A 15,327-nucleotide genomic window follows, 5' to 3' on the forward strand; every position below is an offset into this window, starting at 1 on the left:
GAGTTAGTGGTTGTTTATCAGGGGTTACAAGCTGTACTAAATTAGACAATCTTAGTTTCAAACATAATGTTTAGTGCAAAACCATTCAGAGTTACCATCTTGTCCTGTGCCTCAGTCAGATCTTGTAGAATCTGTTCTATCATGCTTTCAACCAGAGTCACAGCCAATGTTTGTCTCAATTCACTGGGAAGATACAAAACAGAGAAGTTGCAGTGTGATGTAGCCCATGTTTTACAGCGCTCATAAATGCATTTTTTACCAACATATTTTGAAGCCCATTCTGGTTACTGTACCAGTGTCATGTGTTTTCACAGATTAAAAGGTTCCACAGCTCAAACAGTGAGAAAACTCAGACACAGAGTGCTCTGTCACCCAGGAAGTCACCAACAGGAAAATAGCCAATCAACTTAAAGAAAAAACAAGCAAAACAACAAACAATGTGCAGTGGGCTGTAGTGAAAACACAGCATTTGATTTTTATTTTGCGTCTTCTGCTGGATAGCAGACGGCACACCATCTTCACTATCACCTGTTCAGAGCACCACTGTACAAAGGTAAAAGCTTCTCTGTTGGTTAATGATAGCAGTCTTTCTGATATGTACAGTAAGAATGAAAGCAATGTAAACAAATAAAAAATGTGCACAGCTCAGCTGTCTTACTACTTTATTCTCCCAATGCTCAGTGTAACAAACCCTGTTAACAGTGAATGGTTGGCTCCCCAAACTGGAGGGAAAGGTTGTTGTTCAGCAGAACAGTGAAGTTTGAAGGCCTGAACTGAATCAGTTTAAGAACTAGAGTTCTTTCAATGGAAAAGTCCTAGTAGTGGCATGTTTAGAAACTGCAGCTGGTTAGGTTCACTGTGACTTCAACAATATGAAGTATGTGCAAACGTTTACAAAGTATAGATAACTTAGAATGAAATAACTGGCTATATGCTAGACAAGACCAGATAAGATAAGATAATCATTTATTAGCCCCACAAGTAGGAAATTTAAGCTAGTGAATTATTATGAAAATGACAACAACAAAAAATAAAGTAACGTGCACATGAGCTTAGTTCAAAAACAAAGTGCCCTTGTTTTATGAAAAGGTTTTACCTCAATCTGGTGCTGATGATTTGCCCTGCGGTTTCCACCAGGGTGCTTCTTAGGAATATTCCTGCCTGCTTGCTTCTTTTAGACATGCACTCTGATAGGCTCTTGCAGACACTGGAGTGCTCCACCACCCTTGGACACACCATTTCCACATAATCCTTCAGGTCTTGACCCAGCTCCTAAAACAATCAAGATCATAAGTTTAGATCAAGAGTCCAGAGTATGACAGGAAACACAAAGACCTCTTTCACAACTAAACCTGTAATGTATCTTTGATGAGTCACTGTGCTAAAAAACATGTTGTAAGTCCAGCACTTTAATAATCCAAATTTTACAAAACTAGTCAATACATATCAAATCTATGACTATCAGATAATTTAATATATGTGTACCTGAAAGTCTTTTTTGATTTCCTGAGTTAGTACCGAGGCAACATCAGATAAGATATCCGTCACCCAGTCTCCATCAGGTGAACACTTCCTGCTCTCATCACACAGAGATGGAAGCAGCTGCATATGAAAAACCCCAACAGACAAGAAAGCAAAAGTGAGAAGTGAGACTAACTGACAGAAAGTTGAAACTTGATTATTCTCCATACAGAATATTTTAAAACTGTTTTTTTGTAAGTTACGATAAAATATCAGCTTAAAATACACAGAGATTGTGAAGTCTTAGACTCACAACAACATAATTTCTTATTTTTCAAAAAAGAAACTGAAACATTTACCTTCAGAGACTCTCTGGCATTTTGGAGCACTTCATGTGCAGCCATAATATCATTCTGGACCGCCTGGGTATTGCAGTGGCTTACACGCTGCAGGGTGTCTTCCAGCTGTCGACACATAGCTTGGATCATCTAAAATTTAGGACAAAAGGAAAAAATGAAGAAAAACATATTAAAACTGGGGAGCCTGGCCTGAGCTGAGCTGAACTGAGAACTGCATCAAAAGCAAAATCATTTTAAAAGAATTATTCAAAATGTGTCTTGCTTTTTCCTGACTGTTTCCAGTAAAGACTGACTTTAAGCTAAAGAAGTCTCTGATGAAAAAAAAAAAAAAATTGCTCACACCGTCACACCTTGCTGCTGCAGCCCCCCACATATATATATGGCAATTCTGCTGTAGATATATAAAGCTCTAAATGCTTTTAGGCCAACTTGCTTTTCAAGTCAGAACCCCTCGCATCTTCATAGATCTGTTTACTCCGTATATCATGAGGTTTCATTTTATCAGTCTCTGTTCAGTAACATTCATGCTGTGCTGAAAATGAGAAGTAGAGAAGTATTTTTGCCACCTCCTGAGAAAGAGAATGCAATAAATCATTTTTGATTAGAATCCAAGACATCTTGTGCACATACATTTTTGTTGTTGAGAAAAATGTTTTAGTTCTAAAAACAGTCAATTGTGTGTGTAGGACCTAATGCACTGTTCCAGTTATGTGGTAAATTCAGCTGTAAGCACAGTCATGGTTACAGTATCTGTTTCATACCTTCTCAGACTGTTGGCTCCTGAACACCTGCTGGAGCTCCACACTGCCAGGATGTCTCATGTTGTTTCTGGACAGACACTGCTGAATCTGGACAAAAAAATGATTAAAATGAAAACCACAAATTTATCCTTCATTTCCAGAATAAATCCTACAACAGTGGAAAACAGTCAGTTCATTTCCTATATTCCATCCTTATTTAATTATATATTTTTATGCACACTCACAAGCAAACACACTTAAATGAATAAACAACCTTGCTCAGGGCTTCTTTTGTTTGCTCTGGGTTGCTGCGGTAACTCTGTGTGATATCAGCCAAGGGGGGAGACATCTTCTGTAGAGTAAGGTTCCTACAAAACAGAAAACCTCCATCAACGTACATTTACAACTGAATACAAAAAGTTGTTTATTATACATGCCTGTACAGAAACCTGGTCTATTCAGAAATGCGAGCTGGTATTCCTTTTTACCATATCCTGCAGCTTCCACTTCTCTTCCTAACATGGCGCCTCCTCACCCTGACTCTCATACTGATAGGAGGAACCACAGAGCTCTGTTAGGTTAAAGCTAATCTCCTGAAGTTGGGATATTTTTCCTCCAACAAGTTCCAGAGAATCACCTCAAACCAGATGTTGGACTGGATTTTATTTCAATGTCATTTATGAATGTTAGAGCCTCATTTTCAACAGTGGAGCTATAAAGGTTGAAAACGGTTATTATTTTGGAGAAAATCACATCAACATCAATATTTCCACTAAATACGAGGCAAAAAACAAAATTGTTTGATAAAGGAAAAGCCTCTAAGACTCTGAGCTCAAAGCACCAAACAATTTTTTTATATTAGACAATTAATTAAATTTCACAATTACCGCGGTAGAAGCCATTTGTTTGTTAAATACTTAATGAAACATATTTACCGTGTTTGATGTTTGTTGCAAATGACATATAGTCACAGACTAACGAGATAATTAGTCCAAGTTTGTCGTTTATTGAATGTTCAGGAACTACAGCAGCTGTGATGCACCAAGACAAAGGTAAAACAACCCGAACAGGTGATCAACTCTAAACCACTCGCACCTTTTTACTCTCCGTCTCTCTGTCATTTAAACACACCCGGTGCCATGGCAACCTGCGCTCCACAAGCCGACCAGAGATTATGTTAAAAACAACATTCAGTCCGTTATACAATATCAGGTTTTCAGGCTTGATATTTATTTTGCCATTATTAATAAACCTCCCCTGAACACAGCGGTGGTTGATTAGTTAATTTTAAACTCCTGCTCTGCTAGTTATTTTGGTTATGGAACCGAAACGCACAGAATTGCACAACACCTTGTTGAAACAATAATTACTGAGATTATTATTGTTGTTGGATCATTAATTTGAACATGTTTTGTTGATTTTTTTGTTGTTCTTTAACAAAGTTATGAACTTTTTGATAAGGAGTCAGAGGAGGAAGTGCGGCTCTCAGCCTCCTGGTGGCGTTCAGTTTGTCACATAATGCCGAGATCGACTCAAAACCTTCCGCGATCGACGTGTTGCAGTCCTGATCTAGTAAAGAACAGTTCAGAAACAATATGAAATGGGAAAAAAGTTATTAACTGATTAAGTCTGTTTTAGATTGTTCTTGAAAAACGAATCAGTCACGGCTGATTAGTGGGTGAACTCACGGCTGCACAGTGAACCCATTGATTCTTTACAGCAGACAACCGCTCCTCTCTCTTGCAGGTACTGCGTACCCCCGCTAAATCTTTTAGGGGTACGCAGTACCCTGCCGTACCCCCCTACTTTCACCCCTGCATATAACAGAGAACACATCTAACACTGAAAATGACTGAAATCCACTTTTGCTTTTGCCTGCTCCTGCTAGCAGCTGGCTGGTTAGGTTTGGCATATACTGGCAATAGTTAGTCTTGGGGTATTGGTGAGGCTTAGACTACAGAAATTATTGAAAGACGAATGGAAGTTAATGCAAAGTCCTTGTGAATATAGAAAGATATAGTAAGTGTGTGTGTAAGAGCAATACCTTTCCAAGGCATCTGCCACATCCTGGAAACCCCTGGCAGTGACGTTGTTTCTGTCCCAGGTTAGAGACCTAGAAGGACAAAGACAAAGGTCTAGCTGCTGCAACCTTCTTAAGATCCCAGAAAGAAAAAGCAGTTGTCAATAAGTTTGTAAAGTGCTCTCGTCACAATCTTGTCACTATTTTTATTGTCTTTATTTGCTGAATTATATGAATCTGACTTTGTTTTTATTGTCACTGTTAGGAGTTGAAGAAATACTTTGGCTTTTCTCAGTAGCAACTTGATGAATTAAAAATAAATATAAAAAATCTGCTGCTGGTTGAGGAGCACCTGGCAGCTACTCACACTGACATCTTAGATTCCAAGGAAAAACTGATCACTTTATAAACATGTTAGGTCATGTTTGCAGTTGAGGACTGGTTCTCCTGTTTAAAATGAAGGTTAATAAGTAAATGTTTCTTTTGTTTTTTTTACATGAAGTCAACACTTGTTGATGACTCAATTTTTTTTAGCTTGGGTCATTTTCTGTTTTTCTAAATGAAGTAAAACTAAGAGTTACTTTATTTAAACACAATTTGACCACAATTGTTTCAGTGGCCTACTTCAATCCACAATTTTACAAAATGAAACAAATTTGACGATTTACAAATTTCTTGGCTCCCAATACCTCGGCTAACAATCCCTCTCTCATGCTGTTGCATATCTTGATTCTAACTGTCATAGGAAGATATGTTGTCTTAGGTAATGCTCCAACATTTTTCAAACACCAGCCAGGTCAGGCTGCAACAAACATGACCGAATGTATGACCTTGACAACTTTGGACACCATTAAAACACCATGTAGTTATACAAGTATACTATATGGTGCTACTGCTTTGAACATGGCATAAATGTCATCCTAATATTGCAGCGGTGACACAATATCAACATTATTTCATCTAATATGCAGCACAGGGACTGAATGCTGAATACATGAATACTGACTTTCTGATTAATTCAACTGTTTGACCAAGAGGACAATTTAGAGAGCTTTTAAGTTTTGTCTCCTGACCGTCAATTGATCCTTAAAGACAGAAAAAATATAATGAAAACTTTATCATGGTCACATTTCTCATGTTTAGACCCATGTCACATGCATTATCTGACACACTGCACAGCAAATTCAAAAGTGTTAGATTTCCAGTGCAAGTGTTGTATGTTAAAAATACAGTGTTAATTTAACAACATGAGTGTTGGTGTCCCTAAAAGCAATTAAGCCCAGTGTTGATTTCTAAATTAGCACCAACAGTATCTCAGTCTGGTGTCGATTTAGAAATCAACATCAAACAGTTCCTCCCACAATTGTAGCATCACTTCAGGGAAGGAGCTACAAATAAGGTGGGAGTTGCAGCAGAGGGGACCCACATGGGAGGCAGAATATGCCTTTAGGAATCCAATGTTTTTTCGTTTTTTCATTTTTTTTTTTTTTTAATCACATATGACAAAAACTAGAAAGGTGAACCCTCTCCAGTGTTATAGTAGGTTATATAGTAGGGTGCTCCATTGTTAACTCATGGTTGCTAAAAACTTTACCAGAGTGACTGATTTTAGTGACATAGCGGGTGTAAAATATTGAAAATGTTGTGCTATATAACTGGCTTTATTTTCACTCTTATATTTAACTTTATGACACATAAAACTACAAATGAATCGTCATTGTCTTCAGGTGCATTCTGGGTAAAGCTTGTCACCAAAGTCATCATCAGTCACTTGGCAACAAATGTCAATCAAGAGCATTTCTACGGACTACATTAATATGTTTTGAATTTGTGTTGTTTCACCAGTAGCCTGATGTTTCTGTTGTTCTCTTGGTTTATTGTAATTCATGTCAGATGGACTTCAGAATGACAGAGTCGCATAGTGTGGTGATGAAACTTGTTAGCTCCACTGTTGCGGGCATGTCTATGTTGTAAAGTTAAATTATCATGAGCTTCATTATTTGGGCCCGGTCATTAGCCCCGCTACCCGACCGACGCCGTCTTGTTCCGCTATTAGGTTACATGTTTGCCTGAGGAGCGGAGGCAGCAGTATGGCGTCTTGTCTGGAGCTTATTGTAACAAGGTAAGTTCCATGTTAAAATGATTATGTTTTTGACTATTTTTTATGGAGGCATTAATTTTCCATTTACGCAAGAGTATCGATTCATATACATAGTTTGCTTAACGTACGTTTATATGTTTGGATATCACGGTATATACGACTGTTTATTATCTTAACCTAACATTGAAACTCTCTGGAAAACCTGGAGGCCATTTGAGTTAACATTATTTAGCTGCAGGTCGTTTTCTTTGAGTTTTTGGCTGTAGACTGCAAAATGGGGGAGTAGCTGTGCTGGACCGTTGGCTTGATCTAAGCCACAGGTGTCAAACTCCAGCCCTGGAGGGCCACTGTCCGGCAACATTTAGATGTGCCGCTGTTGCACCACCTGAATAGAATAATTAGGTGATTAGCAAGACTCTGGAAAACATATCTACACAATGAGGAGGCAATTAAGCCATTTGACTGGTGTTTTGTACCTGTCGCACATCTAAAAACTGCCAAAATGTTTTTTCTTTGTCAGTGTGTCATGTTGGTGACTGAAGCCTGTTATGAAGACTTCAACACATTTCTTCAGACAGGTTGCATGATTTTTAATGCTGTCCAAACAATTTTCTATAAGCTGACTAATTTCTTCAGTAATTATTTCTGACATTTTTATGCTTTATCTTGTAAACCGGGTGAGCAGAGTAATTTGAATGAATATGATGGTGACACACACAGGTGAATGATTAGTTTTATTCACACCTCTTTTTAAAATATTTATTTATTATCCTAATGTTTCTGCTATATTTCCTGTTTTTCCTTCCAGGCTGAAAGTCTTCCTCCTTCATATTGGCAAAAACAAGAGCAGCACCAAAAACACTTCACCATCAGTGATCACAAGACCATCCAATGAACTTTCAAAGCTTCACCTTCAGTGCAAAGTACCATAAATGTATGACCTTTGTTGTATATTGCTGTCAGTGCTGTTTGATGTTTTGAAATAAAAGTAGATTGTATACTGCAAATGGTGCTGGTGTTTTTGTAAAATGAATTTGGGGATTAGTGATGGGCAGTAGTTACTGAAAAAAAAGGTTTTAATTGCTCTAGTGGCTTTTATTTGGTAGTAAATTGACAAAAAAAAGTGGGTAATGAGAAAAGGGGAAGACCGGAAAGTAAATCCATGACAGCCGCATTGAAAACTAGAGCCTCCATATGTGGGTTGTGCTTAACCCCTCTGCCACCACAGCACACCCTGCCAGTAGTATTTCAAAACTCAGATTTCTATGTTAATATGTACTTTACACTGTTCTGTGTTACGTTCATAGTGTTAACTTTTGACATAATACACTTGTTGTGGATAGGTGTAGCACGGGATCACGTGGTGTTATTAGTGATTGTAGATCACCTGTTGCTCAGCTGGGTGACTTCAGTGAGTGGGTGATAGGGGAGGTCTACTTTTTTGCTGACCGCTATGTTTTGTTTTTGATCACTGTTTAATTCTACGGATCCGTTTTTATGCTGCCTTTGAACACTGTTTGCTTTTTGGATATTGACAATAAAATCATTGCAACTGCAGCTTGGATTTACGTTTTGATCAGCTAGCGCGTCAACAACCACTTCCCTACTCAGCCGCTCAGCGACTTTGTTTGGCAGTCGCTACATTATTGTCAGCAAAAAAAAGGCACAACGGAGTTTTTCGCACAGCTGGGACGCCAACGCGAGCCACACACCGCCGCCACTGCACCTATGAAAGAGGATCTCCTGACAGAGAAGTAGAAGACGACAGTGGTATGTAACCTGAATGTTTGGTGCTGCGTATCGCTCTTCTAAGCGCAGTTTGGTTCTGCCATGTGAAGCTATTGCTGTGACACGCCCCCCCGCTACGTTTTGCTGTGGACTATGGCTACGGCATTTTGGTGTGCGAGTGTGTGCTGTGGCTCTGCGTGCGTTCAATAAAGTTTAAGGATTTGCTGTAACCTGGAAGTTTCCTTTATTTTGGATTAAAATGAATGGATCATCTGCTGTGTCTGTTGAAAAACCTGAAAAGAATAAAAGAACGATTGTTCTCACTGAGAAAGCTCTTGCAAATAAAATTGAAACTATCCAAACAGAGCGGAAGAAGCATGTAAAGAAAATGAAAGATGAAATATCATCTCTCAAAGAGTTGATGAAAGATGATAAAAATTATTCACAAGTAAAATCACAGCTGGATGAGTTAACACACATGTTTAATGATGCTATTGTGTTGCATGAATCTTTGCTGCCTTTCATTCCGCTTGATGAGAAAGATAAACAAAATACATGGTTTTCAAGTATCATTAAATACAACAAAGGGTTTATTGAGGATGTTGAAATATGGCTTTCTGAAACAATTAAATACTCAAGCAGGCCATCCTCTGACATATTACAGTCACAGGAAACTCCATCAGGAGAAGAAATGGAGGTTCAAGAACAAATGGAGCCTCAGTTATCTGCTAATCTCCAGCATGACATTCAAGATGATGTGTTGCCATCTGATAGTGTTTCAAATCAAGGAAGCAAGTCAAGCTCCAAAGTATCATCAACTTCATCTGCACGTCTCAGGGCAGAAGCTGAAATGGCTGCCTTGCTCACACGTCAAAATATGCTGAAAGAAAAACATGCTATTGAAGAACAGGAGGAGCAACTTAGGAAAAGAAAAGAACAGCTTCAACTGGAAGCAGAAATAGCTGCAACTGCTGCAAAAGTAAACGTGCTGAAAACTGGATCTGCAGTGCGAAGCTCAGCTTCAAGGAAATCCAATGGAATGGAATCATATTTTAAAACAAAAGGAAATACTATTGAAACTCTTAATGCAGATGCTAATAGTTTTGTTCTACAGACAAAGAGGAAAATGATTAATGAAAATGCAGAGCTTCAAATAAAACCAATGCAACAAAAGGTGAAAAAGTCTGCACCTCTACTTGGATCCTCTCACCCTGTAAGCAGAACAATATCAAATATGCCTCTGCAGCAAGCTGCTCAATCAGCAACCAATGGAAATCTGTTATCCATTATGGAGAAACAAAATGAGTTAACTTGCATGTTGGTTCGTCAACAAAGTCTCTCTTCACTACCTAAAAGAGAAATTCAACCTTTTGATGGCGATCCGCTTCATTTCCAGGCCTTTATACGCTCGTTTGAACAGGTCATTGAATCAAAGACTGGCGATCCTGACGATTGCCTGCATTACCTCGCACAGTACACCAGGGGGCAGCCCAACGAACTTGTCAAAAGCTGTCAACATATGTCTGATGGTGGTGGATATGCAAAAGCAAAGACTATGCTGTATGAACATTTTGGAAATGGACATGTTATTGCATCTGCTTACCTGAATAAAGTTCATTCATGGCCATCAATTAAATCAGAAGATGGAAAAGCTCTTCAGGCATACTGTTTGTTCTTACGTGGGTGTTGTAATGCAATGGAGGAGCTCCATGATCTTTCTGAATAAAACACACCTGCTAATATGCTTGCTGTGATGAAAAAATTGCCATATAAGTTAAAAGATAAATGGCGAGCAATAGCATGTGACATTCAGGAGAAGCAGCATCGAAGAGTAACATTCATGGACATTGTTTTGTTTATTGAGCGTCAAGTCAAAATTACTACAGATCCTGTGTTTGGAAAATTAAGTGATGCTCCATCAACAAATCCATCAGCCAAGAGCACAGATGGAGGGAAACGTTTTTCTCGCCCAAGAACCACAGGAAGTAGTTTTGGCATCACTACTTCTGCTGTGGAGACAAATAATCCGTCAGAGGCTCAAGACCATCAGACTGACGTGAAGATTTGTTTGTTTTGCAAAGGTGGACACAAACTGGAGTTATGCTCTCTGCTTGAAAGGAAACCTCATAATGAGAAGATTTCATTTCTTAGGAGAAATGGCGTCTGTTTTGGTTGCTTGCGCACAGGGCACATCAACAAAGAATGCAGAAAACGCCTTTCATGTAAAATCTGTGGTTTCAGACATGCAAGCATACTCCATATTTACAACCAGAAGAAGAATGAAGTTCAATTAGACACTGAAGCAGTGAAATCTCCTGTCACAGTCCAGTCTAGTGGTCTTACTGGGGCCGGTGAACAGGACTGTCGACTTCCCATTGTGCCAGTCAAGGTGAAATCAAAGAAAGGTCAACGAACACTGGAAACATACGCCTTTTTGGACCAAGGAAGTTCAGCATCCTTTTGTACAGTGGGTCTTTTGGATAAGCTGAATCTCACTGGGAGAAAAACAAAGATTCTCTTGCGCACCATGGGACAAGAGAAAGTTGTGGACAGCTTCATTGTACCTGAACTTGAAATTGCTGGATTGGACAGCGAACTGTATTATGACATGCCTGACCTCTTTACTCAGCATAAAATGCCGGTAGATCTGAGTAATATCCCAAAGCAACAAGATTTGGATATTTGGCCACATTTGAAGCGTGTTCATTTGCCAGAGATTAAAGCACAGGTGGAGCTTTTGATCGGCATGAACATGCCCAGAGCCCTAGAACCTTTAGAGGTCATCAGGAGCGAAGGTGATGGACCTTTCGCCATTAAAACCATGCTTGGCTGGACAGTGAATGGGCCGATTGACCGAGAATGCTGTAAAAGACCAAATTGTCTGTCAGCTGTCACTATGAACAGAATTTCTGTTGTTACATTGGATAATCTATGGAAGCAACAATTCAAGATAGATTTTCCCGAAAGCAGCCATGATGAGCAAATGGGGCTGTCAAGGGAAGACTCCAAGTTTCTAGAGTTGGCCAGTAAGACAGTAACTTTGCGTGATGGACACTACAACATTCCCTTGCCTTTGAGAGACCAAGACATAAAAATGCCTGATAACAGAGCAATCGCTGAACAACGGGCTTTAAGCTTAAAGAAAAGGTTCATCAGAGATAAAGACTTTCACAAAGACTACACTGCCTTCATGAAAGATCTTCTATCCAAAGGTTATGCAAAAAGAGTGCCAACCACAGACTTGGAGCGCAGTGATGGAAAGGTTTGGTATATCCCTCACCATGGGGTGTACCATCCTACCAAGGGAAAGATTCGGGTCGTTTTTGACTGTGCTGCATCATTCCAGGGCGTTTCTCTCAATGCACAACTCCTGAGTGGTCCTGATTTAACAAATAGCCTGATCGGCGTGCTGACTAGGTTCAGAAAAGAGCCTGTTGTTTTGATGTCTGATATTGAAGCCATGTTCCATCAGGTGCGCGTGCCAGAGGAAGATTCTGATCTATTGAGGTTCCTCTGGTGGCCTGGTGGTGACTTCAATCAGAGCATGCAGGAGTACCGCATGGGCGTTCATTTATTTGGCGCAACATCATCTCCGAGTTGTACTAACTATGCCCTGCGGAAATGTGCAGAAGACAACAAAGCAGATTTTAGCCAGCAGGTGATTGACACCATTCTGTACAGTTTCTACGTGGATGACTGCCTTGCCTCAATAGACACTGAAGAGGAAGCCATATCTCTTTACTCAGACCTCAGACTCATCTGCGCCAGAGGTGGCTTCCACTTAACAAAGTGGATAAGTAACAGCCGCAGCGTCCTGGCAGTAATACCTGAAGAGGAACGAGCCAAAGAGGTTAAAAACCTAGATCTGGATTGTGACCTTTTGCCTGTTGAACGTGCATTAGGAGTATGGTGGTGTCTACAGTCAGATGCATTTAAGTTCTGTATATCCATCCCAAACAGACCACTGACCCGAAGAGGGATCCTTTCCACTCTTAGCACCTTCTATGACCCCTTGGGATTCCTAGCTCCTGTTATTTTTATAGCTAAAAGAATCCTGCAAGACCTGTGTCAGAAGGGAATAGGTTGGGATGATGCTATTCCATCAGCTGTTGCTCAAAAGTGGAAAAGCTGGATGGAGGAATTGCAACTGTTAGACAACATTAGCATCAAAAGATGTTTGAAACCTACTGATTTTGGAAAAGCAACCACTGCTCAGTTGCACCATTTTGCAGATGCGAGTGAGAAGGGGTATGGTGTTGTTACCTACCTCCTGCTGCAGAACAGTCTCTACGAGATGCACAGTTCCTTTATAATGGGGAAGTCCAGGGTAACACCTTTAAAACTGGTCACAATTCCCCGTATGGAATTGACGGCAGCCGTGTTGGCAGTTCGCATGGACATACTGTGGAAAAGAGAACTAAGGCTATCTCTCCTAGATTCAGTGTTTTGGACAGACAGCACCTCTGTATTGAAATACCTCAATAACAAGACTTGCAGGTTCCGTGTTTTTGTGGCAAACAGAGTGTCAGAGATTCTCAGGGCTTCTGATGTCTCCCAGTGGAGATATGTGAACACAACAAATAATCCAGCAGACCTTGCCTCCAGGGGTATGAAAGTACAGCAATTTCTACATGACACTACATGGTTATCTGGTCCTGCATTTCTTACACAGCCAGAGACAGATTGGCCTGTAAACCCAGAGAACCTACGGGAACTTCTACATGACGACCCTGAAGTCAAAGTTTCTGCTTTTGTTGGTGTTTCTCCTGCACAAGATGAGAATCATCCTTTGGCTCTTTTGATTCATCGTGTTTCATCCTGGACTCGTCTTGTCAGAGTGATGGGTTGGATTTTAAGATTCAAAACAATACTCCTGCATCACAAAAGAAACAAGACACATTTTCAGCCTGTATCTGAAACAACCCAGCCTGAAGATGCTCATCAGAGGGGTGAGCTGTGTACTGACTTTCTCTCATTGGGAGAGATTGAGGATGCTGAGATAGAGATAATCAAGTTTTGTCAGAAGGAAAGATATTTTGAGGAAATTTCCTGTCTCCAAAAGGGAGAGAACGTCAAACGAACCAGTCACCTATACAAGTTAAATCCTGTTCTGGTAGATGATGTGCTGCGTGTTGGAGGACGTCTCAGCAGGGCTGTCATGTCTGAAGATTCTAAACATCCTATCATTGTTGCTAAAGATCTTCATATTGCTTATCTTATTCTCCAATACATCCATAAAGAGGTGGGTCATGGTGGCAGGAACCACATACCCTCAAAGCTCCATCAGAAATATTGGATTCCTGGTGCTGGTGCATTGATTAGAAAGATCATGTCAAGGTGTGTGATCTGCAAACGGCTCCATGGAGCTGCAGGCCAGCAACAAATGGCTGACCTGCCTGAAAGCAGAGTGACACCTGAGAAGCCCCCCTTTAGTTTTGTTGGAGTGGACTACTTTGGTCCATTTGAAGTGAAGCGTGGAAGAAGTCTTGTGAAGAAATATGGAGTTATCTTCACATGTTTGGCAATCAGAGCAGTTCATATTGAGGTTGCCTCTTCTCTTGACACACTCTTTCATTAACGCCTTACGACGTTTCATTGCAAGGAGAGGCCAAGTACAAGAGCTGTGGTCCGATAATGGAACCAACTTTGTGGGCGCAGAGCGCGAACTGAGACAAGCGATTGAATATTGGAATCAAGGAAAGATCTCTGATGTGCTGTCACTGAAGGGAGTGAAATGGATCTTCAATCCTCCAGCAGGGTCACACCATGGTGGAGCATGGGAGAGATTGATCCGTTCAATCAGGAAAGTTCTCAATTCTACCCTGCAGACACAGCATCTGGATGAGGAAGGACTTCAAACTGCTCTCTGTGAAGTGGAGTCAATTCTCAACAGTAGACCTATTACACTGGAATCCACTGATCCAAATGATCTGGAAGCTCTAACACCGAACCATCTTCTCTTACTCAAGTCTAATCCAAGTTTACCACCAGGTTTATTCCAGAAAGATGATATTTATGCACGAAAACGATGGAGACAAGTCCAGTACATATCTGATCTGTTCTGGAAGAGATGGATTAAAGAATATCTGCCTCAACTTCAACAGCGCCAAAAGTGGATGAAGGTTAAACGTAACTTTGTTCCTGGAGATGTGGTCCTTATAATGGATGACTCTGCACCTCGTGGTTCCTGGATCATCGGTAGAATCACAGAAACTATGCCAGATAAAAATGGACTTGTACGTCGGGTCTGGATTAAGACCCCAACCAGCTGCTTATGCAGACCCATCACAAAGATATGCCTTCTTCAGGAGACATTCGATCAATGAAGATAACATGTTTGACTTAACTCTTGACATGACCTTTTGACTTGACTTTACCACAACTAGATGTACATCGCAGACTGACTATATTTAGGCTAAGTGCTGGTAACCTCTGGCCTATGACTGACCGACTATGGATGGACTATTTTGAAGAAAAGAAGAAATGATTGACTATTTGCTTATGACTTTCATGGACTGTTTGAATGTGTTATGTTATGTCATTGTGTGTTTTGATGTAGTGTATGTCTTAGGTTATGGTGTCTGAGTAATTATTACGGTGTAATGATGTAATAATTAGGGGCCGGAATGTTGTGGATAGGTGTAGCACGGGATCACGTGGTGTTATTAGTGATTGTAGATCACCTGTTGCTCAGCTGGGTGACTTCAGTGAGTGGGTGATAGGGGAGGTCTACTTTTTTGCTGACCGCTATGTTTTGTTTTTGATCACTGTTTAATTCTACGGATCCGTTTTTATGCTGCCTTTGAACACTGTTTGCTTTTTGGATATTGACAATAAAATCATTGCAACTGCAGCTTGGATTTACGTTTTGATCAGCTAGCGCGTCAACAACCACTTCCCTAATCAGCCGCTCAGCGA

At 40.3% G+C, this 15,327-nt stretch overlaps 1 protein-coding gene across 2 annotated transcripts in view; it reads right to left on the reverse strand.

The window, feature by feature from the left end:
• The window catches only part of carmil2 (capping protein regulator and myosin 1 linker 2), an 80,555-nt gene that overhangs the window by 36,423 nt on the left and 28,805 nt on the right, over positions 1–15,327 (reverse strand). For both annotated transcript variants that reach the window (XM_081607664.1, XM_081607663.1), the window contains exons 22-28: positions 4,605–4,673; positions 2,835–2,928; positions 2,582–2,668; positions 1,821–1,949; positions 1,486–1,602; positions 1,097–1,272; positions 96–183 (exon numbers count right to left, since the gene is read on the reverse strand). In XM_081607664.1, coding sequence (XP_081463790.1) covers positions 96–183; positions 1,097–1,272; positions 1,486–1,602; positions 1,821–1,949; positions 2,582–2,668; positions 2,835–2,928; positions 4,605–4,673 — 760 coding nt within the window. The remainder of the gene's footprint in view (positions 1–95; positions 184–1,096; positions 1,273–1,485; positions 1,603–1,820; positions 1,950–2,581; positions 2,669–2,834; positions 2,929–4,604; positions 4,674–15,327) is intronic.

This window comes from Poecilia reticulata, chromosome 6 (genome assembly GCF_904066995.2).
Source record: "Poecilia reticulata chromosome 6, P_reticulata-male-v2, whole genome shotgun sequence".
NCBI classification, from domain to species: domain Eukaryota; kingdom Metazoa; phylum Chordata; class Actinopteri; order Cyprinodontiformes; family Poeciliidae; genus Poecilia; species Poecilia reticulata.